Source organism: Camarhynchus parvulus, chromosome 5, assembly GCF_901933205.1.
Source record: "Camarhynchus parvulus chromosome 5, STF_HiC, whole genome shotgun sequence".
Taxonomy (NCBI): Eukaryota; Metazoa; Chordata; class Aves; order Passeriformes; family Thraupidae; genus Camarhynchus; species Camarhynchus parvulus.
This window is the reverse complement of record NC_044575.1, coordinates 27,778,178-27,802,691: the sequence shown is the minus strand read 5'-3', so window position 1 is coordinate 27,802,691 and position 24,514 is coordinate 27,778,178. Positions and strand designations below refer to the sequence as shown.

Below are 24,514 nucleotides of genomic sequence, written 5' to 3'. Positions count from 1 at the left end.
CCCTGTTTTCCTTGCGAGAGCCCTGCCAGGCCAGGGGGGCCAAAGTCAGGATCCCTCATTTCTTCCCAGGTAAGGACTCTTGGGACTAGAGAGGCATTGTCACTTGGGCTTATCCATCAGGGTACCCACACTTTCTGTGAAGAGAAGGGATCACTCTTGTGAGTGGGGGCTGTGCAGCTGCTGGCCCTGCAGGGGCTGCCAAAGCGGTGCCATGGGAAGGGGAATGCCCCAGGGCTGCAGAGGAGAGCCAGGGCACCCAGCAGTCCAGGGACACATCCCCAGGAATGGGATGCTGCCCAGGAAGAGCTGTGTAAGCTGCTCCGGGAGGCAGGGGACGAGGTGTGGGACTGACAGATTCCATTGGAACATTCAATAATGCAGTTTTTAAACAAAGATTCCCGTGTGCCAGTGTAACCTAAATCTAACATGACATGGACTAAACGAGGACGTCGCTTCTCTCCCCACTGATTAGCCCTGATTGCTGCTGAGTGACACTCCAGCACGTGCCTGCTTGCTGGCCTGCTGCTGGATTGAAGCACGTGTGGGGGCCGAGCACCATGAGCCCAACACCGGCCACATGCACAGAGAGCACCCTGAGGCAGCTCAGCAAGGGGGACACCCCAGGGACCCCTCACCAGACAGAGAGGGGGATCTCCCTTATGAACCAAAAAGTAACTTTTCATTGCTGGTGACCAAGTTCTCCAGTAACAGCTGCCAAAGCAATCAGGCTGGATCAAAACAGAGGGAGGAAAGTTATGTTATTTTAATAGGAATTATTTGGTTCCCGGGGTTCTGATCAAATTAGGCAGCTACTGAATTAAAGCAATGTAATTACTGGGAAGGAGGCTGTGCTCAACTTCTTTCCAGTCCTCCTGGATCTGAAGAGGTAACAAAGGAAACTGTCCAAACCATTCTGAGGAGTTTTCCATAAACACCCTAAGCTGGTATTTGGGGAACTGGGGATTTCTGCCTGCCACTAGCAATTTTCTAATTAGTCCAATAGTGGGCTCAGGACATCCCCTGTGCCGCAGATTTGGCATCCTCCGAAAAGGGGCCAGACTGAAGCCTGTGTGGCAGATGCTGCTCCTTGGATTTGCAGCACAGCTCAGGCATCATGAATGCTTTGGTTTTCAGCTCTGCTCGCAAACCTATGGGATTTCAAGCTCCTCTCTGCACCCTCCATGCCCACCCTTATCTTTCAAGAAATGCTTCTTTAGTGGAAACTGAACAGTAATCACATCTGGAATTGAAGGAATAACCACAATACAGAAGGCATACACTGCACCACAGCAGGATAAAGACAGACCAGTGTAATGGGGATTTCAGGCAAGCAAGAGGGGCCCTGTATTAATACACATGAAATCCTGACACAGGGACAGGAGATGCAGAGTGCAGAACCAGAGCAGATGGTGAGGAGGGAAATGGTGCTGACCATATTCTGGTAGTACTGCTCTGGTGCTGGGCACACCCTGGGGACCCCCTAGGATGGGAGGTGGAGAGCACAGGCATGAAGGCACTGCGGGGTGACATGTGACCCTCCATGGGAAGAGGACACCTGCATAACCTTGTACCCTTGCTCACCCCAGGCAACACTGTCCCACACCGCAGAAATGCCACCTCCCTGCAGAAATCCCTGTCTTCCCCTGTGCACCAAGCACCAGAGCTGCCTAAAGAGAGTCTCGAACCACAGCTTCAGACCAGGTATAGCTGCCCATGTTGCATTGCAACTCTGTCTGGATCATTTCCCCCAAACTGCCAGGAAAAATCTGGAACATGGGAAAAGCTCTTAGATGTCAATCAATCAGTCAATCAATCAATCAATCAGTCAATCAATCAGTCAATCAATCACTGTTATTTTCTTAATTGTACTGCTCTTAACTAGACACAAACATCATGAGCTGAGGTTGTCTACAACACAGTAAACACAAGCAGGGAGGCTCTGACCAAAAGGGACAAAAAGAGAGCCAGAGCAGCCAGAGAAAAGGAGAAAAAGCACTTACCTTGTGTGAGCAGTAGGGCTGTGGTGAAAAAACATGAGAAAGACAGAGAGAGAAAAGAAAAAGAGGGAAGAAGTTAATATCCACCAGGAAAAAGCTGTTTTGCAGATGAAGGCTGTCAGTGAGCAATGGACATGGTGCAAGGCAGTGTGCGAGCTCACCAGGGCTGCATGTTGGGCACAGGCTGGGGAGCAGACACCACAGCAGCAAGATGGAGAGGAGACTGGGGTGCTCCAGTGAGCACATGGCACTGGCTCCCCAAAGTCCCCCCTTCCCCCCCAACAAAGGCAAAGGGATGGGATGTGGGGGGAAGTGGCAAGGAGGGAAAGGGGAAGGGGGGAAGGAGGGCAGCTACACTTGCCACTGGGGCCTGACACAAGCCAAACTGACCCAAAGGCATGGGAGTGCCCCTGCCCAAGCTGAGTATATGTGGTTGTGGCAGGGCTTGGCACAACTGAGGAGCCCCGATAAACCTGTATGTATTGAGAAGAGAAGGTGATGGGCAGCTCATTGAGAAGAGCAGCATCAGAGGGAGGCATTGATTAAACAGATGGCCTCCAATGTCAAAAGGGGCAGGGGGTAACACAGCCAGCATGATGTCCTGGCTCACCTACACCTATCTCACACCCCACAGGTACCACTTTCAGAGGGTCAGGGTACCTAGAGGAGCTTAGCCACAGGTAGAGCATCACTGTTTGAGTCCTCCTGGATCTCTTTGTTACAAATTGCTGATCTGCCTGACAGTGCTGCATGGACACAGGCCATGCAACATCACCATAGTGGGATGCAACTGCCTGTCAGGAAATGTGCCTGCATGGTCCTCTGAGATTTGAGGTGGGAGGAAAAGAGGAGAAAGGAGCAAAAGTCCTTGCAAGTGATTACCTTACCCAGGCTCTCCATACAGACACAGCCCAGCCCCTTCGGGCAGTGACCCCTTGACCCTCTCCTCTCTTGATTTCCCCACTCCCCAGAACTGTCACAAAGAAACATCTGGCTGGATCCCTTTGAAGTATAATCCACAAAGAGCCACAGCTTACATCCAGGTATCAAACCAGCTACATGAGAATCCATATAGCTAAAAAACTCAAACACTCTTTGAGAGGGGCCAAGCACCAAGTCTGTGCCTTAGCTTTAACTTCCACCTGTTTTTCAAACAGCAAACCAATCCCTGAAGACCTGGTTGCATGTGATGACAGTATTGTAATTACTAACGCTTATTATCATGCACTTTTAGTCTCAGAAGCTTAAAACTCTGTACAGAGTCAGTATTAACAGCCCTATTTGACAGATGGTGAAGCAAGCAAAAAGAAGCTAAGGGGAACATTTTGCAAACTCAGAAGTGGGCTGGAGTCCAAAAGTGCTAATTTTCCCAGCCTTACTGGTTCGGGCCTCTGAAAAGCAGGCACTTTTATATAGATGCACCCAATTGTATCTGTGCCATTTGAAAGTGATTTCCTAAGCAATTTATCAAAGGTCGCACAGCACATCCATGGCAGACCCAGGGAAACTAATCCTGAGTCCTGACACCCAGTCACTTCCTTGCTCTGTTGAGCAGCAACCATGGGCACAGCTTTCCCAACAGTCTGCAAAGAGACACTGACCCAGTCAAGATCCTCATCCACTGATCCATCTCCTCAGCTGGAAGAACTGTGGGCAACCCAAGAGATCTCCCTTGTCCATGTGGGCAGGTAGAGGCACAGCGAAAGGTGAAATGAAGAGGCTCCTTGCTGAGCAACCCTTCTGTTTCAGGGTCAATTCCTTTTGAGAATCAAAAACTTTGGGGAAACTATTTGTGAGTATGTTCTGCATTAGGTACAGTGCCACTGAGCCACAAGATGCAAAGGGATGTTTGCTCTGCCTGCACCTCCTGTCATCCACACATCTCTCCTTGAAGTCTCCATCAGGCTCCTCTCCATCAGTACCCCTGCTACCATGAATCTGGAGGTTCCTTATAGCTCTGTCCTGCTGCAGTTCATGCTGTCATGTGACCTTCTTACTGTTCCATGGTCTTCTGGCTCTCCAGACAATGTACAGAAATTTAATTTGCCTTTTGCAATTACAAGCATTAGTATAATGGGTCAATTTGGTGTTCAAATGTAATATAATGAAATATTACTGGGACCCCAAGCTACTGTGGCTATCTAAAAAACCCATTGGTTCCCCATGTTTTTTAAAACTGTTATTATACTGCTCTGGGATTTGAGTTTATTTTTTTCCCCATTTGCTTGTGAGCCTGAAAAAGAACAATTTTTCTCCCTTTCACTTGTGATATGATACATGAATATTTGAAGAAGCCTATAAAGCTATGAATGAAACATCAAGAATACAGCATGCAGAAAGCCAAGGGATTCTTCTATCTTTATATTTCTGAGTGAATGCTGTGCATGCAAGCAAGAAAATGATTTCACGGACTAAAGCTTTCTTCCTGCACACACATCTGCTAATGTGCCCTTAGCCCTGACCTGTAATGTTTCCTGACAGCCCATCTGGGGATGCTGTACCTGTACCAGCTTCACTGATGGCCTCTGTGCTGCTCCCATCCCACAAGCCTCCCTCCAGTCTCCCCAGCCTGGGCTGCATCCCTCCAGCCCTCCCCAGGGCACCTCTCCCTCTGCTGCACTGCTGCTCTGCACATCACGCTCCTTATGGGGCCAAGCCAGGCCACCTCACTGCTCTTGGCATTTCAGGTAGTCTCAGAGGCTTAACATGTGTACTCTTACAGGGAACTGCTAAAATTAGCTCCGCAGCCGAATCCAAAATAGCAGTCCCAAGTATCGCTTACCTAACCCCTGCATGGTGTGACTGTGGACAAACACGTGTGCCTGCAGACGAGGGAGCTGTGACGTTGACTCACCCATGAGAACCCACAGCCTTTAGCTCTGGATCCCTGCTCCTCCTTCACTGGGGTTTCTCTTCCCTGAAGGCTTGGTTTTGACTAGGTGAAGTCAAAATTGCATGCATGAACTCTGCTTCCCTTGCCACCCCTGAAAATAGACAATTGTGATCTGAATTTTAAAAAGCTGCTAAAAGTCTGTTTACTAATAAGCCATTTATTCTGCATGTTTTTGGTATACTTTGAGGTCAAATTCTGCTGTGACATGCATGTTGGTGTGGGTTGCAGATCAGGAATTTCATTATCTCCTGTGTTAACTCCAAAAAGCTTAAAGTAAGAGGAACCAGGCTTGGAATTGAAGCAGACCAGCAATCCAGCAATCCTGTGTTTACAGCAACCTGAGGTGCTGAATGTGTGTCCCAGCCTTTTTCTAAACAGTGAAACACTTTTCTCTGCTATTTACCTCACTGAGAGATTTGACTATGCTGCATGCTTTATTCTGGACTCATTCTTCATTAACATCAATATTTTCCAATCAGTATCCCTAAAGACTCAGAGAAGCCACTATGTAGATAAGAGGATCCTTGTTAAAGGCCTGGGATTTAGAGAGGGAGTTGCAATGAGGGAGAGGAGGATGAATTTTGAGGAAATTCTCAGTCCCACAGCGCGGCAGTCAGAGGACACCACAGGCAAAGAGAACACACTGCCTCCACCCCCTGCACACTCAAAAGTGACCAAGAAGTGCCCATGTGAAACACAGGCTCCCTTCCCAAAAAGATAATGGTCCTTCATCTTCCAGATGTAACTGTCCACAGGCTCTGCCTCCAGAGCTGCTCACTGAGGTGAGTAAACTGTTTCCCTAACAGATTGTGAAGAGACCTAAGCATGGGTTTTTTTACAGGCTAAAAAAGGCAGAGATTTTGCAGCATTAGCCTGAATGCTATTATTATTGAAGTCAATAGCAAAGCTCTTGCAGACTCCAAGAAACTCTTTTCCATCAGGAGAATCAGCAGCATTCAGCCTAATCACAGAGCTGTGAGCAAATTATTAAACCTTGAGGGAATGAGGTACCAACAATCTAACATTTTTTGCTACTCTCATCAGCAGCTGATGGAGTTGATGAAGAAGGAGTTTCTTAGCATCTGTTCACACTTCAGAAAACTGCAGCACAGGTATCAATACAGCTTACCTTAAACAAGTATGGATCTTTGTAACAAGTCAAATAATTTCATCAATATTTTGATATAGATAACTTGATGGATTAATCCAAGCTGGGAATCCTTCCTTCTTTGCAATTCAATCCTTCCTCTGTGACTCCCAGTCACATCCTCCCTCTGGGCACAAAGCTTTCCCATCAGAGGTGCTGACACTTGATTAGAAGGAGATGTGCTATGAGATTAGCCTGCACCAGTTGATTCTGTGCTGGGAGAGCTGAGAAGACTTCAGACAAAATCCTCCCAAGCCAGGGCATACCACCCAGCTGATAACAGTGTTTGCCAGCCATCTGCACTCCCATTTCCAGCAAAGTCATATCTTGTGAGACACATGCTTTCTGAAGCAAAACTTCACATGAAGGTTGTCAGTCCCTTTCACAAAACATAACCCTCAGACTCAGCCTTCAGGTATCAGCCCTGAGGTTGAATCTTCCACCACTGTGCCATGAATTCTCACATGTTGGTTCCCAGTAACCCTCATGTAACATATTTTTCCAAATGCCATTTGCACCATTATCTGCAATCAAGTCAAATCTTCCAAAGTAGCCTCACTTGCCATTCAGGCTGTATCAACACTAAGATTAGCCACAATTTAAGCAGACGAGCAACTTCATCCAGGGAATGCAAAGCAAGTTCTTCTCCTGTAATCCAGGGCCGAGGAAAAACTGTAAAAGCTGATATGTGAAGAAAGTATTACTCCAAAATCTTGCTGGGACAGCAGCAAAATCTGCATTCTGAGTTGTGAGCTGACATGATAGTCGAGATGCTATGAGAGCAAGAGTCAAACCAACAGACACCATCTCTTCATAAAGGCAGACACTCATTTCCCTGCAGGAACCCTTTAAAAAGGTGCTGACAAAAGAATGCCCAGAAATATGGTGCAGGAAAGTTTCAAAACCCTGCAGCACTCAGCAAACAGGGATTCAGGTTACATGACTTTGCATATGGAGGAAAGGTGAGACAAGAAGGATTTGAAGATTAATTTCTTTAGACATGGAAAGGACAAAAAAAAGTCAGGAAACCTGGAAAATGGCCAGGAGGATAGAGAAAAGCAACATTTACCATCCTGGCCAAGCAAAGAATATGAGTCTCTCTCTTTGATTTCTTTTTACTCATTCACTTAGATACAACAAGCTTGCAGCAAGCACCATCTTTGCCGGTGCTCTGTGCATCTGATATGCCACTACTGAGTCAGCACTGGTCGTCATCACAGGCCAGGCTGGCAAGACACCAATCTCAGATCTGTTCTCATCTCTTTGAATTATTGGAGCACATCAACAAAAAGAGCTGTTATAGTAAAACTACTTGATGTGATTTGTTTGGATGATCAGAAAGACTTTGAAAAACTCCAGCTGCAGAAAGTGATTGGTGAAAAAGAACAGATGTCCTGTGAGACAAAGTAGATGTAGCATTTATGTAGCAGAAGTAAGTGGTCAGCTCTCCTTACAGCAAGGGTTAACAGCTGAGTGTCCCAAGGCTCAAAGCAGCATGACTCATGTAACTGGGGATGAACAGTGAGGAGCAGCATCTGCAGATGAAGCAAAATGTTCCAGTTCAAAGGCTGTATCAGTGGCTGCTCTGCATTCTGCAAGCCCTGGTCAACCTGAAGACAGGCATTTGTGTTTGCACCACCACAGGAACACTTCTGTGCAGAGATGATTTTTCCTCCAGTAAGGTGCTAGCAGATGCAGAGAGCAAGAGCAATAGGATGAATGTCATGCTGAGTTCTGGCCCTCACAGAGACCATCCTGGAGACCCCTGTGCCCCACAGCTCTGATCAGGGCCAAGGAGAAGTTCCCTTGACTGGGGGTGATTGCTTTGTATTGGCAGAAGTACAGGACAGCACAGACAGTAATGCAAATCAACCGTGTGGTAGTAAGCCCTGCCCCCACCTGCCATCGTCCTCCACTGCATGTCTGTCAGGAGCCACTGCCACCACAGCCTGCAGCAGTGTGGGTACCCACAGGGACAGCACACTGGGTCTGAATAGCACCAGGCTCTGGACCAAGTTCTGCATCCCAAAATAAACAACTCAAACTCTACCCCAGGCTGCTTTGAAAAGCACATACTACTTCTCCCTGTCATCAGCTCTGCCATCACTTCAGGGAACATTTCACCCCTGATTTCATCACTGCCACCTTGTTTGTATCCCTGAGGTAAGCTTGGAGCTGCCCTCTGCATGGAGAAGCCGGGGGCCAGCTGCAGGCCCTCAGCACAAAGCTGTGGTAGTGCAGGCACAACTAGCTGTCTCTGCGTGACCCGGATTGCAGATTACTTCCAAACACGACTGCCATTCATCTGAGGTGCCCGCCACCCCGCTTTCAGAGGAGCCAGGAGAGGTTTTGAAGATGCTGCAAATAGCTGAGAGCATCAATCTTCCTACAGCACTGAGGCACAGGCTCAGTCTGACAGAGCTAAGTGAGGAATAACAACAAAACAAGGACACATTGTCAAGAAAACCACATCTTTTGCAGCACTGGGAACAAATGCATGAGTAGCCAAAACCCAGAGAGACTCTACCTCAAAAGCTACTGGGCCTGGGTCCCCAAGGAGAGGCAACAGCTGTGCTTTGCCCTTGCTGTGTGAGTCACATGGGGGTACATCCATCACCACACCAAAATCCAGCAAAGCCCCCGCTAGGTGACTGTGCTGTGGGATTTTCCCCGTCTGTGGGCACAGGGCAATGGCAGCACCCACACGATGCTGGCAGGAACACGCGTGCTGGAGCCAGCGCGAGCATCCCCTCCCAACGCTGCACGATGCTCCAGCACGTGTGAGCCTGAGCGTGGCCCAGGCTGCCTCCTCTCCGCCGGGAGCCAGCTGGTCATGCATGAATTCTGTGAAGCTGCTGGCCACAGCATCTGCTCTGGATCGCACACAAAGCCCTCTATGGGAAAGCCTCTCGTAGCTCCTTATTCTTCATGCCAGGCACAAGGCAGGCTCATCGGAGGTGCCGCAAAGTGCACAGAGTACAAAGATCCCCAGTACAGAGCTGGGGATCTTTCCAGATGCCCTGGATTTAGTGTAGCAACTGTGCCACCCTGTGCCAGCAACATTTACAAATGCAGTTTAATCTCCTGCCTCTCAGATTTTAAAATCATGGTGCTCTCATTCTCTGACTTTTCTCTAATGAGGCCAACTAGGGCCCTGCATCTCCTCCCTGGCATAGTCCTTTACTTCCTCCAGGCAAAAGAGGGTCTGTCCAAGGGTGTGCCCTCACCTCCTGGCCTGCAGGCTCTGTGCTGCAGATCAATTTAGGCCAGCTCTGACCTCTTCTCTGCCTCTTGCAAATCATACAATCACACTGACTAGAGCTAATATAGATGTAAATAAGAGATATATGATACAGCAAACTGGCCCTGTAGTCCTAGTAATAATGAAGACGTTTTACAACTGGTCCACTTCTGGGGCCACTTGGGTTTTTTCCAAACACTTGATCGTATTCAACCAGGTGCAATGTGACCTGTGTAGGAAAAAGAAATATGGGACTTCATAAAAACAGCCCATTTATGACTCTATATTCTGATTCTGCTCATTGTTTAGAAAAGGCTGCAGGATTCACAGAGAACAGACAGCTGAGAAAAAAATCCATTGTGTTGCTCCAAGCTACCAAGCAGGAGAAAGACAGGGGCCTGTGATTTTCCTCCTGGACCTGCTGAGACAGAGGTGGGAGACCCATGGATAGGAAGACATCTCCACACATGTGGAGAGGAGACCCCAGTGTGTTTCTAGGACTGAAGACTTTGATCCAGGATTTGGCCTTCACAATGCTCAAGAAGAAATCTGAGCATACTGTGGGTGTAGAGAACAGACAGCTACATGGAAGCTGTGGCATTATGTAGTTATTTTATATGATGGAAAAAAGTAGTAAAATAACTAGTGGTTACAAGCTGAGGCCAGACAACATCTACCTTGAAGCCATGCTCACATCTTTACCCTGGCGGGCAACTGATTGCTGGGACATACTCCCACGGGATATGGCAAGGTTGATCACTGCTTCTGCTCAAGGGCAGTTGGACTTCAGTGAAAACTGAGGGCTTGTGCTTGACAAAGTGGAACCTGATATCCCTCATTGCCTGTGGGCTGTAGGAGGCAGTCTAACAATATTAAAATACAGGTTTACATTTTACAAGTCCGCGGATGCTATATGATACTGAAATGCTAATGTAACCTGTGTCTATCCTGAACATCCTATGGAGCAGTCTATGGGAGCTTGGACTGGTCAGAGGGCAGCTGCTGTGCTGGTGAGGTAAGAAACAGAAGACATTTCAGCAAGGGAGAGCTGTGCTGTGCAGTGCGTGGGCAGCAGCCAGGTGTCCCACCACCAACAGCAGCACCTGAGAGCAGAAATAAGCCTGTGGGCACACACATCTGGCTCTACTCTGTAACAGGCAACCAGAAGGATTTGAATTCCTTTTTGTAAAGCGCCTCTGTTTAAATATTGGCCTTCCTAGGCCACCCCAAAACTAGTGAAGCCAGTGGCAAGACTCAGTGAGAAAGGGGTCAAACACATATAGGACAAGAACAAAGGTAGATGTAGGCAAGACACAACCGTAAGTCTGGGTTTATTCCAGCAATGAATCCTGGTCTGCTGGGAGATCCTGGGTCTCACTTCAGATGAAGCAGGACCTCAGTAGAGCTTCACACCCTTCACCCTCACAGACTGTGATTGTTTGTGACACATTTAAAGGGGTTTTCAAATGAAAGACATGAAGAACCATTTCAAAAAAAAGTAAGCCAAGTTACTTCACACCTTCTCTCTTCTCCTATGGACTTTTCATCACACTTCATAGGGACCCAAGAGCACCAAAGCAGTGCCACTGGAGGCAACAACAGAGGGAAGGATGGGGGAGTACAGGAGGAGTTGAAGGGGGCAGCCATGCATTACACCCTTCTCTTGCCTTTTGCATTCCCCAAGGTCCTGGCAAAGAAGCAGGAGCAGGGAGAACAGCAAAGGTGTGCTCAGAACAAAAAACAGATCAAGACAAGGAAACCCAATCAAAATAACACAGCCTCCGAGACTCAAGCATTGCACAAAAGGAGGATCAGAAGTAAGCTAGGCTCTTAAAGGCACAGAGATGACACCAAAACAGAGTAAGAGCAGAATACAGGAGGGCAAAGAGTAAAAGTCGATCCCTCTACAGGAGGAGGAGAAAAGGAGGAAGGGTAAGGAGGAGAAAGAAGGTTATATTTTCTGGATTTGGGGTTTGGATACTTGATTCTGATTTTTTTCTTTTTTGCATTTTTTTCATAAAGGATCTCACACCTGATATTCCTCGTTCCATCCATTGCGGTTCACCAAGGGCAATGAAGAAATTCTCCTGCCTTTCGTATTCCTCCTCATCTACTATCTTAACACTTATGGTCTTCCTGTAGGGACAACAAGAGAGACAACCGTGTACAGCGGGTCAGCTGGCTGGAGGTGAGGCAGCAGCAGCGGCGGCAGCGAGGGCTCCTGGCACGCAGCCCCTCCCGCTGGGCGGCGTGCGCTGGCCTGCCTGTCGGACACAGCATCCTCGCAGCGGCTCCTTGGGAGCAGGCTGTTAGGGGCAGGGGGGCTGGCAAGGGAGTGAGGAGGCAGGGAAAAGTGGGAGGAGGACCTTGCTGATGGTTAGTGGAAGGTGACTTCTGCAGCGCATTTTTTTTCAGTGTCAGATGGTAATGGAAAGGGTATCAGTTGCCTGAAAAGCATCAGGGACCACCACCCTGAGCTACCCACTGCATTTTAGCTGGAAGACCAATTTATTCTTACCATTAATAATAAATACAGTAATAATACCCTCATGATTAATAATAAATCTGCAAAGACTCTGGGCCGGGAACCTGAGGAGAAGAGAGAGACACATTCCCCAGTGCAGTGAGGTAGGCCTCTGCCAGTGGCTACAGCTCCACCAGCTGCTAAGGAGGCTGATGGTTCTAACTCCCATTTTTAAAATGGCACATCTTATTACTTTCTCTTCTTGATAGTATCTATCCATCCTCCTGTCCTGTTCCTCAAATGAGGATGCAGTCTTCCCAGGGGATGGACAGCTTTGCTTACAGGGGACACAATGGGATAACGCCTCCAAGGCTCAAAAAGAAATGGCCTGGGCACTGGAGCAGGTCTAGCCTCTTTCCCTTGAGGCCAGCTTATCTGGTCCCCTCGACTACCCCTGCAATGCACACAGCTGCTGTGAGACCCAGGCAAACCAAAGTGGGCCCTGGCTCTTCCTTGCCCTCAGGTCCTGCTCCAAGCTCCTCTGTGACAACCAGACATGGGGTTGCACAGCCTTTGCCCACTGCTTCTCAGAAGTCACAGAGCTGCTTCTCTGCCAGGCCTTAATTCCTGTGTTTTTCTAACACGGGTCTGAGTGGAACAACCCACAGGACCAGAGCTGGGGGATGACCTCCTGAGATGCTGGATGTGTTTCTAGCCAGCGTCTTCCCACTGACACTACAAAATTTTCTTAGGTCCTCCAGTGGGGGTGGCAGAAGGCTCCTCTCAAGTCCCCGCAGAAATATGGACAAGCAGGACTGCTCTCCATCCTTCTCTCTCTCCTCCCCTTGCCACTTTGCCTCTCAGCAGCCCCAGCACCACTCCCCATGCCACCCCATGGGTACCATGTGACACGGTGTGCGTGCACAGCAGTGTTTAGGGCAGAGCAGTCAGAGACAGAGAGACATCAGAGGAAGAGAAGAGGAGGAAGGAGATGGAAGAGAGGAGGAAAGAACGTTAATGTTAGTCTGCAGGGCCAGTACTACACCTTTCTGTAAACTCATATCCACCATGCGGGGGCTCATCAGCTCAATGAAGAAATTCTTGGTTTTTTCATACTCCTCATCATCAATTACCTTGATGTGAACTGTTTTGCTGTGGATGGAAAAATAATAAGGGTCATAAAGGGGAGAGGGGAACAGAGAAGCAAAAGTCAAGGAAGGACAGAGTTAAATGGGTACATTAGAGAGTCAAAGTTTTCTCACCCACTGAACATACTCAACATGGCCCTTTGAGAAAGGCTAAAGGCCCCCTTCTGCAAGCAACACTGTCCGATTTTCTGTTTAACCCAAAGGCAGAATGGCAGGCTAAACTAGAAAGTGAAGTTAGACAAAAACAAACTGGCTCAGGGCTCAGCCTGTGGGCAGTGAGGTCTGATGGCCAGCAGAGAAGCAGGCTTCCCTCACCCTGTTACCCCTGTGCACACACACACACACACACCAGCAGCCACACAAGCACACACACCCTGCTGGCGCCCTGCTGCTGCCTCAGCTTCATTGGCCTGCTCTGAGAAGTGCTGGCTGCTGGAGCTGCTGAGCAGCTGGGCAGTAGATCCTGTGTTTCTCCTTTAGCAAATTTCTTACAAGTTCTTGTACCATTTTGTAGAAAAAGAAGAGCTCACTCTGTCATGGTTTCCTTCACAGCAAATACATGCCTTATGCAGAGTACTGTCCCACAACTTTCATACCCAAAGAGAACAAGAGAAACAAGTCAAAGACTGCCAACCCACTGCCTCCTTGCAAACAGGCTGCACTGACTGTTGCAAGCTCAAAATGACCCCTGCACTCCCCTCATTCTGCCAGTGGCTACAAAGGTTCATGCAGTCACATCCCTCACTTGTGACTGAAGACATTGGTGCTTTCGTCCCAAGCTGGCATAACCCCCTCTTAAATACAACACTGTTTGCACATGTAACTCCTCTGAATGGGTATCCACTTGACATCTTGGGGCTCCTGGACTGCTAGTTGAACCCTACCCCCAAGCTAGAACTGCATTTTTTAAACCAGAAGTCAGTTCCACATAAGAAGTGTTTTCCTTACCTCAAAACAATTGCCCCTCCTGCCAGTGAAAGATCCCCTGCTTCCCACTGCTTTGGCCCCACACATGGCCCTGACACAAGCTCCTCTTCTTCCTGCCCAACCTTAGCAGTCAGATCAGGCCCAGGTGCATGTCATGCACAATCAGTCTTGACTGGCAATGGGAAGGAAGAAAAAAGCAGGACTGGCAATCACAACCACTGGCAATCTGGAAAGATGTGACCAAATTCACATCTCTATGTGCCTCAGCCTGTAGCCTTTGCAATTAAATCTTGTATCTTTGATCTCACAGTGCCTCAGAGAACAAGCAGTCCAGCCCTGCACCCTGGGGGTGTTGTGATCCCCACCCTGGGGACGCTGCCACAGCCATCAGCCTCTGGAAAATCACCACTTCAGCACAGAATAGGAGAATCATCGCTGCAGCTTGCATTCCTACTGATATCAATAATGACCACAAAATTATTTGGTCATCCTACAATTTGACCCTCAAGTCAATTCCTCCTGCACTCCAGCTGTGGAAATCCTGTTCCCTGTGCTGCCTCTGGTCTTGATCTTGGTCCCAACCCTTCCCTTTGAAATGATGGCACAGGGGTAGGAGCCGAGTTTGGACAATGTCTCCCTATCCATCAGTGCAGGAATATGCAGGAAAAATCACCTCCAATTCTTCTTTCTGAGCTAAATCAGCTTTATTTTTGCCAATGCTTGCTCTACCCATACCCTGCACCAATGCCAGCAAGCCTCCTTTCCCTTCTCTAGGCTCCTTCAATCTCTGATAATCCAGCCTGAAAGATTTTTAAAAGGTATTTCCCTGGTGTGAACGTTGCTGCTCTGCTAAGACTTCATCATGATGATTTTTTGTTTCATTTTTGTTGAAGATGTTGAATTTGGCTTTTGAACCAGATTTTATCTGGGCCTCTGATACTTTGCAAAGCTTGTTCAATTTGCTGAGTTAAACCTACAGCTGATTCATAGCTCTGATCTTTTCCTTGCTCATTACTACAAAACAGAAGGTGGGATTTTCCAAAGCAGCCAGTGCTTCCTGGACGTGGGTTGCTTTTAATAATCCCTTTCATAAGTACCATTGCTTATGGTTTTTCCATTCTAGGAGCTTTGAAATAATCAGTATTGCTTGTCTGCAAAAATTTGGAAAAAACACCACAGACCCTGTTTCCTGGGGTCAGCTTATGTATTGTGACAAAGCTATTCTAAGGCTTTGCACAGTTGATATTCTGCATGCAAACCCTTTCCTTTCCTTTCCTTTCCTTTCCTTTCCTTTCCTTTCCTTTCCTTTCCTTTCCTTTCCTTTCCTTTCCTTTCCTTTCCTTTCCTTTCCTTTCCTTTCCTTTCCTTTCCTTTCCTTTCCTTTCCTTTCCCTTTCCCTTTCCCTTTCCCTTTCCCTTTCCCTTTCCCTTTCCCTTTCCCTTTCCCTTTCCCTTTCCCTACATGCCCTACCAAGTAGTTCCACAGTGCTGACACTTCCTTAGAATAGTCTTTGTTTTAATGTAAAAAAAAAAAACTTATAAAGAAAGAGAAAGAAGGGTTGCTGGGGATCCCTAGAGGCTAGCATGGCAAAGTGCTGGCTTTGCAAAAGCAGGTCCCCTCAAGTCAGGAACACAAACCTTCTGGGCTCCAAAACCAACTCAGCTTTGCTGCAAACTGGACCACTACCACACACTCAAGCATCAGGTGGCTTTTCCAAAAAGAGAGTCTGAATTTGGTTACCAATCCAGTAACTTCCTGGTTTCCTCCTTTGCTGCAAGCTATTAAGGAGAAAAGAACCTTCTACCCAGCTCTGAAACAACAGGTAAAGGACAGATCAAAGCAACAGGCCAAAGCCACAGGTGCCCTGCATGAACACAGGCTGAGCCTTGCACTCCCTCTCCCCATCTGGCTGAATCCCAGTGGAGGTGGTGCCCGACCTCTCCAGCTTTCCTGAGAGGTGGTGAGTGCCCAGCAGGTCCTCCACCCCATGAAAGCCTTGGGGACACAGCAGGAGCCCAGAGGTGATGCCTGGGGCCAGGTGTGGTGGGATGGGGATGATGGGAGCCAAACTGTAGCCACTGCCAGCTCTTGCTCCAGAATCAGGGTGTTGCCAGACCTCCCTGTGCAAGGGGAAAGGAGCAGGGCAGAACTTGGCAAGGACTGTGCAGTGACATGGGGAGGTGGGCCAGGGCTCACAGACCCAGTGTCACATACTGGGGAGCAGTTAACCTTTCCCTGGGATTGTGTGGCAGAGGGAAGAGCAGCATCCCTGCTCCCAGGCCGCTCTGCAGCCTGCACGGATGGGGCCACAGTGCTGGGTTTGCTCCCTTGAGGGGAAGTGCCCTTCTCTTGGCTGGCTGCTCCCGTGACTGTCACCACAGAAAGGTCAGTGCTGACAGAGGGGGGGGTGTGGTGGCCCATCAGGCCACCCCTCCCAGTCCACTGTGGCTGGTGAGGGCTGCCCTTTCCCCTGCTGTGCAGCTTCCCTACCTCTGTGAGCATTTCGCTCGTCTCCAGGCCTATGAAAGCAACCATAAATACAGCTGCGTCCCGAGCTGTCATAAACTGTCTGGAGGCCAAAACACAGATTGCTCCCACACAATCTCATCTCTCACCTACAGCCACACTGAGAGCTGCATCCTCGGAAGGCAGGAAGAATGGAGGAGATGGATGGAGAGAAGGGCTGGAGTGTAACGCTGGGAGGACATCACGTTAATGTGAGAGATGTGACAGAAGGACACCGAGAGGCAGAGAGCGTGTGGGAGCGGGAGGCTTGGGAACATTTTGCTGCAAGAACATCATGACAGCTTCTTGAAATTAATGGAGGCAGAGGTGGGCACGAGAGGGGCTGGCCATGCAGCAGCCCTGATGGGCATGCTCGCCACCATGGGAAGCAAGGAACCTTGCTGAGCTGAGCAGCTTTCATTCCCCAGCCTCTGGCCGCTTCACATGAGGAAAGGAAGACACTTTCCAGCCTTCCCCATTCTCTCAGACAGTTTGACTGGGGCCAAGACACATCTCAGACAGTTCAAAAGCAGAGAACAACAGAGACCATCCAAAAGCCTCTCCTGGCAGCAAGGAGCCACTCTGCAAAACACAAAGCCCCACTGCCAGCTCCAAGCCACAGTGCAGTCCAATCTCAACACCTGCATGACTACAGTGATGAGAAGGGCTCTTTCATTCAGGGCTTGGTGCAGCTTTCAGCAGACTGAGCAATGCTTTCAATTTGGCCTGTGACACAGCAGGGCAAGCCAAAAGCCAGCACTCCCAGGGAACACCTGGTCACATAGAAGTGAGGATAGCTGCTCACTTGCTTCTTTTTCTCTGAGGTCATTGCAAGCAGCTATCCAACAGCCTTCAGATGAAGTTCTGCTTTCAACATACACTTAGAAACAACCACTGGTTTTAAATGTCAGGGATGGAAAAGCTCCTCTGGGGAGCAACATTAAGAATGAGATTTCCCTGAGTAAGCAATAGAAGATTAAATGAATAGACATCGATCTTCTCCTAAAGGACTTTGTGCACATGATGTTGCTAAATTCCCCATCTGGGAAGTACAGAGGATAATCTATAAAATTATTTTATTTGACAACACGTCCACTTCCAACACATAAGGCAACAACTGAATGGTTATTTGATTAATGTGCTAGAAAATACTGAGTATCTCTTTGTGTGGACACTCTCATTTGCAGGAATTATTGCTGAGACGGTTAAGAGGATGTGTCTGTGTGGGTCTGTGTGATTTTGGAATGTGAAGCAACTCTAAAAAGAATGCAAGTCAGGAGATGTCACATAGTGTATACCACTGAAACAGGCAGAGCTGTGCAAGGGCACATTTTAGAGTCCCTGATGGGACACTATTAGCCAGGATGAAAAGCAGCCAGGACAGCAAGGTAAACATCCCTGGGGCAGTGAAATGTACCAGGAGATGTTCAGTAACTCATTAATGTGAATCATTAGTACAAACACTTTGGGTCAAGCCATTCTGTTCTTGACATACATCCTGATAAACCCAAACCTTCATCTAATTTGCTGTGGGTGCAGGTTCCTGCAGCATTAAGTTCAAAGCCTGTGGTACCAGTCTGACTCTTCTCCAGAGCTCTGAGCTGGTTTGGGACTTCACTGTGAAGCTGCAGATAGGGCCCAGCTACTATGCCAGAAGAGCTCATAGAGCAGTCACAGTATCATAAAATATGCTGAGTTGGAAGGGACCCATCAAGCTCATTGAGTCCAATTCCTGGCCCTGGGCAGGATAACCCAACAATCACACCATGTGCTGAGAGCATTGTCCAAATGCTTGAACTCTGTCAGGCTTGGTGCTGTGACCACTTCCCTGGGGAGCCTTTCCAGTGCTCAATCACCCTCTGAGTGAAAAACTTTTTCCTGATATCCAACCTAAACGTTCCCTGACTCAACTTCATGTGTTTTCCTCAAGTCCTGCCACTGGGCACAAGAGTGAAGAGATCAGTACACTTCTCCTCATGAGGACGCTAAAAACCACAATGAGGCCTCCCCTCAACCTCCTCCAGGCTGAACAGACCAACTGATCTCAGCCACACCTCATGTGGCTTCCCCTCCAGACCCTTCACCATCCTCATGGCCCTTCTTCAGACACTGTAATTCCTCAATGCCTTTTTCATATTGTGGTGCCCAGAACTGCACACAAGACTCGAGGTGATGCCACCCAGCAAGGAGCAGAGCAGGAAAATCACCTGCTTTGACTGGCTGGCAATGCTGTGTGCTTGAGGCAAACCAGAAGGGATTAAATAAGGTTATAAATAGTGGGAATCTGTCTTTGCCCAATTCATTGGGAGGTGGATATTAAACACAACAATGTGATAGTGCTCACAGGAAAGGTGAAGAGGCCAGCAAAAGAAGCCTGATTTGATGCCCATGGTCATATGAAGTTGTGCATCAATAACCCAGAGTAACAAACTGAGCAATTTTGAAGCAAAGAATTATGCTGTCACATGGCACAGAAAAAGAAAAAAGTGTTTGAAGGGCAGAATCATTATATCCAAAAGCAGATTCACTAAACTCACCAAGGAGATGCTGAGCGATCTTAATTTCAAGAGAAAATCATGCTAATTTAAGAACCAATCCAGATTATGACCAAGACAGGCAGGTTGCACTTTTTTTTTTTTTTTTTTTTTGTCTTAACATGATCATGTTTATGAAAGATGATTTTTTGATTACCATGGAGATTATGGAGTGGGGGGACAAGTTGTCAAGCATTCAGCTGCAGCCACTGGCAATGGTCACCATTTGTTCTAGCAGAAAAGTAAGAACTGAAGATGCCTCTAAGGTCAGATTAGATGTTGGTACCAATTAACTAAACAGGTGCCAACAGGACAGATGAACTGTCAGAACACAGTTTCGAGCCCTGATGTGCACGTTGCTGATGTTTGAGTTACAGAAGAACTGGTGCTGGCGCAGAAGCTGGAGACAAGCCATGGCAGGCCAGTTTCCAAGAACTGGCTGCATTGTTCATGAGGACCTTGGAAGAGCAGCTGTGCAAGAGTTATCCTACTTTGTGTAGCAAGCACATGGGGGAAAGCCCCAACAGCTTCACTGCCGGCCAGTCGGCTATAAAGTAACATAGTCAGAAGCCACCCCCAGAAAATGAGATTTTTCTCTTCTGTGTTTTCTCTTGTCAAGTTGTTTTATGGGATAATTAGTTACTAATTATCTTTTAATCAAAATCACCTGATAAATTATTATAAGAAACTATCATCTTATCATTAAAATAAGGTTCTTTGCAGTGCTAATCACTATATGACCTACATATTTCTCCTGTCAAGCCTGAAGCCTTACAAGTAAGTCATTTGATACTCCATACTTTAGTTTCTATATCCATGCAGATATGGATGGTCCTTATTTTTCACAGGGACTTGATAGGGGACAGTCCCTACTTGCTTTGAACTCCCAATGTGGAAGGTACTACAGTGACGCAACCAGAAAGAAGGTGAGGGAAGAGAGCAGAGAGAGCTTGAAGTGGTGGTGGAAGTATCATTTATTCATATGAGTATCAACTTATTCTGGCTTCATCTGACATGGTTCCCATTTGAAGGAACTGTGCGCTTCTGTAGGGCACCTCCTCTTCCTTGCTAAAGTCTATTTACTGCATGAGGGAACTAAAAGACCTCAGAAAATATATCTGCAAACAACTATCATCCTGCCTCTGGGCAGAGGCATTTCCACCAAGCCATTCCTGAGTAGCAGGTGTTGCCCAACTGCTTTCTAATAGCCACATTACAAAGATGGTTTTCTGGATGATCTTTCCCTATATTTCAACTCTTTACCCCTAGAAAGTCCTTTGTAATGTCCAGACTGACAAGGCAGGAGGGAGGAGTGCCTTTGGCACTGCCCCCTGGAGTAGCTCCCTGCATCCCTGCTGTTCCTCCCACACAGAGGCAGAGTCTGAGACTGGCCTAGGAGACCCAGAGCCCTTCTGCAAGCCTCTATCCCTGCCACACGTGCGGCACAGGAGGGATCTCTGCTCCACTCCTGCAAGGGCTAGGGCCAGAAACATCCAGCTCTGCTATGGCAGCTCACAGGCAGGGGGAAAAGGTTCACTGGAGAAGACGCCACGCAAGAAGCGGCTGTACCCTGAGGTGGGGACAATGACCCCAGTCCAAAGCCTTGTGTGATCCCTCATGCCCACCCCTGGGACTGTGTGGACAATGTGCAGGACCACCAGGAGCTCAGGGGCTCTGCCTGGCTGACTGTTAGCAGTGAAGTTTGTTCACATCACACCAGATCTCCTAAGGCATAAAGGAGGAAATATTGACACAGAAAGGCATCTTCCCTTTGTGTATTCCTCATGTAATCTTGGCTAATTAGTAAATTGGCTCATGCTTCAATTAGAACTATTGAAAATGCTTTAGTAGCTGACACATGATAATTAAAAGGACATAGCCAAGACTAAGAGCTGTATTTTTTAGTCTTTACTTGTATAAGAAAACTTTAAAGTGTTACAAGTAAAAGATTTATAGTGATAGCCATTAAAAAAATAAATCCAAAGTAAAAAAAAAATTTAAAATTGCTAAATTGCTTGTTATGGTTTCTCCATCCTAGATGACAACACTAAAAGGTTTTTTTTGTCTTTCTGGTCATCTTCATTTTTCAATTTGTGCCTGTTTTGTGCAGAGCAGCCCAGCCCTTGCTTCCCACTGCCAGCCAAGACTGCCAAGAGACATGAAATGCTACCAAGCTCACATGACAATGTTTCACACCTACTTTGTACCAGTGAAAATAACTGTACCAGCAATGAGAAATCAGAGCTGCTAAATTGCAAGTGAGTCCATTAAGCACATCCATGCCATCAAAAAAAAAATCCTTAAGTGCCTAATAAATTCAGAGCAACTCAAGAGATGTGGTATATCCATGTATCAGCCATGGGAATCACCACTGGAGCTAGTAAATGGCAAATCCACTCCACTCTCAAGTCTCACACTCAACTTGGAAACCCTGAAGCACCAAAAAATGCTCCATGAACGTCCATAATGCAGTCAGCCCTGCCAGACAAGATATCCAAAGCACTCTACATTTCACTTTGTTCAAACATGATAAAATGCTCTAATATACAGGGTTCTTCAAGGAGAGATGTCACAGTTTGTTTTTAAGAATTTCTGCAAAAAAGGGGAAATCAGAGTTCGTTAAACCCCCTTCTCTCAGCTGAGTCCATGCTGCTGACCAGCTGAGCTATTTAAGTTAGGCTGTACAAGCATAGCAGCCCAGCTCCACAGGTTTTCTTTTCCTTATTCAGTTTCATGAAGCTACTTGAGTTTGAATATTGAAGCTGAGTGTACAGCCACATGTGAGCCCTTGTCTGGCCTCCTCCAAGTCAGCTTCTTCTTGCTTACCCTATGAGACTTGATGCTTCAGGGCCAGGGGAGAGCCGAGAAAATTTCAGCAGCCTATGGAGCTATTTGTTGAGGTCTGTACAGTAAGTACATGTCTTGTACAAGCAATAATTCAACTTGGCAGCCCATAAAACCAGGCAGTTAAGGTGGGTATCAGCCTGGTGTAGGTGCAAAGCAGAGCCAGGGCCCTGGGCATAGACATTTTACCCCTCCCGACCTTGGGCAGATTCCCAGGGGAACAGCTTCACTGAGGAGATTCTGTGCCTTTTTTTCTCTTAGAAAGGAATTTCAGAAGGAGCAAGACTTCAACCACAACCATGCTGTGGGGAGGGAGGAAGGGAGGAATGGAGGGATGGACAGAGGGAATGACAGAAGGAGGAAGGGAGGAAGAGAAGAGCAGGAAGGAAGGCAGGAAGGAAGGACATTTATTCCTTACTAAAGGTCTTTGAATTTTACTGCTTCCATCTGAGTCTGATGTACCACAATCAACACCTATGATATCAAAATGCATCATGGGTATCAGTGGCCAAAAAGAAAAGTACTAGAGATCTTTTGTTTGCTCTAGAGAACGGCTCCAAAGCTTGACAGGGTGCAGGACTGGGAGTGCCCTGGACAGGACCAGGTAGGCCGGACTACCTCAAAGCCTCTTGAGATGTTCTGAGCAAACACAAAATGGGGATTCAGCTGAAATGACCCCCTGTCCCACCACAGTGTTCCTGAATTCCACCTGCAAGACAGATGCTCATCATTGGCTGGTACTGGCAGATCAGTGCTTCAAGCTGTCGCCCCTAGTTTTAGACTTTTTGCTGAAGGCATGTAGATTTGGAAGCTATATTTAGATGTCTTTTCTGTTCTTCAGCAACAGGGTTGCCATGGAGATGCTGGTGAGGATGAGAAGGTGGGGACAGAGGGGGGAGGAAGTTGAGAAATGAGAAATACTAGATTCAAAACAATCCTCACCAGCCTGGGAAGGCTTTAAATTCCTCCTAGGGCAAAAACTGCTGGAGCTTGTAAGCCAAAAGGAGCCCCTGGCATTGCCTGATGGTATGACCCTGCCATGCATTGCTCAATGCTTTGTCATGGCAGGTTTGAAGAGACACAAGGGGCTGGCCTTCAAGCACTGATCCTTTGGGAGAGTATGGCCCCCTTGACCTGAGCTTGCCAAAAACAGAACTCTGGGAACTTCATGAATGTCTTGCTGCTGCCATGCTGCTTCACAAGTTCATACTGACTCCATACTTAGTCAGCTCCTGCCATAGCTGGGGTGGCTTTGTCTCTGCTGCCAACAGTAGAGGCAGACAGGGCGCCGCAGCTGGGGGCAGAGCTGCTCAAGTCTACCCAGAAGCATGGGCAAGGACATGCTAGCACACTAGGGACAAACAACCCGGCACAAGAGCCAGGCTGTGGTGAGAGTAAAGTGGACTACAGGCAGGGATTACAGGTCCTTGATCTCTGTCTTCCAGGCACATCCACATTCCCTGGGATCACACTAGCTGCAGGCACAGACAGATGTGCAGATTCATACCTACAACATTGCTCTTCCCAGTAGAGACAACATAGGTGAGACTAAGGGCCCCTCCTAATATGACTGTTCAAGACCCACTGTACTACAATTACTACACTGCTGATGTCCAGGCATTAGAAACATAAATTACTTGTTGATAAAATTTCCTTGCTAAAAGTTTAGGGCTTGACATGCTTCGGTGATCTCAGACCAAGGGGGAGGTTGACAAAGCTTGGAGAGAAGCATGTACTACTGATAGTGGACACAAAGAATGCAGGATTTCCAGGCCACAAGGACATTTGGCAGAAATCCCAAGATAAGGAAGAAACTAATAAAGCCAACTCAGCAACTGTGCTGAAATTAGCTCTGACTGGGCAAAAGGTCATTTTGACAGGAGGAGGTTGCGACCATCACTCATGAAGTACCGACTCAGGAAACTGATGGACTCAAAAGAAGAGAAAGACTGAGCATGTGGACTAATTAGCATGAGAAGGAATGAAAAGCTGGTAGAGCAGAGGATTGAAATAATTTAACCAACAGACGATAGAATACTAATTAATAAGAGTGCTAATATAAAATTAATTAATTAGTTAATAAGAGCATTAATAGGGAACTTGTAGTCAATGAACATCAATGCCTTTGCTTGCTAAAACGTATAAATAGTGAAAAGTTTTGACAGTCCTTGTGCCAACTTTGTGGACTTGTCATCCAGCACACCTTTCTGCCCAGAACTGTAAATCAGACAAACACCTCGATTCTGTGTGTGGATCAGCCTCTTGCTTACCAAGTGAAAGAACCTGTTTTGGGACAACAATGGCAATGAAATTTGGCTTTTCAAGAAAGGTCAGGATAGTCCCTCCAGTTCCCAGCACGGAAGCTGGCACATCTCAACACCCCACTCTTTGCTGGCACCTGCATGTGACAGCATCCACACATTTCAGTGCTCAAAGCACATCAAAAAGGGTAGACAGCAAAGCCAACTTTCCCATCACAAATGTCTCCGGATACCAGGCAAGTCCCTCTGTCCCCTCCCTCACCCTGCTCTTGCCACACACCCACGCAGATGGCGCTTTCAGCTCTGCAGGACGGCACTCAGCCCAGCCACTGGAGTTGCACTACATCCAAAGCAGCAAGGCAGCAATCTGTAGGAAATTAATGAGCTGCAAACAACACTGTGCAGCTGCCAGCCTGAAACGAGCCTGCTCTGCACACTGCAGATACAATTATTGTATATGAACAAAAGGAGCTGGAGATGGAGCTGGGGTGCTTTGGCTCCGGTCACAGGCTTCTTGTGACCAAGATAAGGGGCAGCACAATTAATTGACACA

At 47.5% G+C, this 24,514-nt stretch overlaps 1 protein-coding gene across 3 annotated transcripts in view; it reads right to left on the bottom strand.

Moving 5' to 3' along the window:
* Positions 1-24,514, bottom strand: part of SLC8A3 (solute carrier family 8 member A3) — a 112,707-nt gene that overhangs the window by 9,822 nt on the left and 78,371 nt on the right. For 2 of the 3 annotated variants that reach the window (XM_030949351.1, XM_030949353.1), the window contains exon 3: positions 11,311-11,414. In XM_030949351.1, coding sequence (XP_030805211.1) covers positions 11,311-11,414 — 104 coding nt within the window. Of the gene's footprint in view, positions 1-2,000; positions 2,019-11,310; positions 11,415-24,514 lie in introns of all 3 variants that reach the window. The other variant, XM_030949352.1, reaches the window with a different exon arrangement.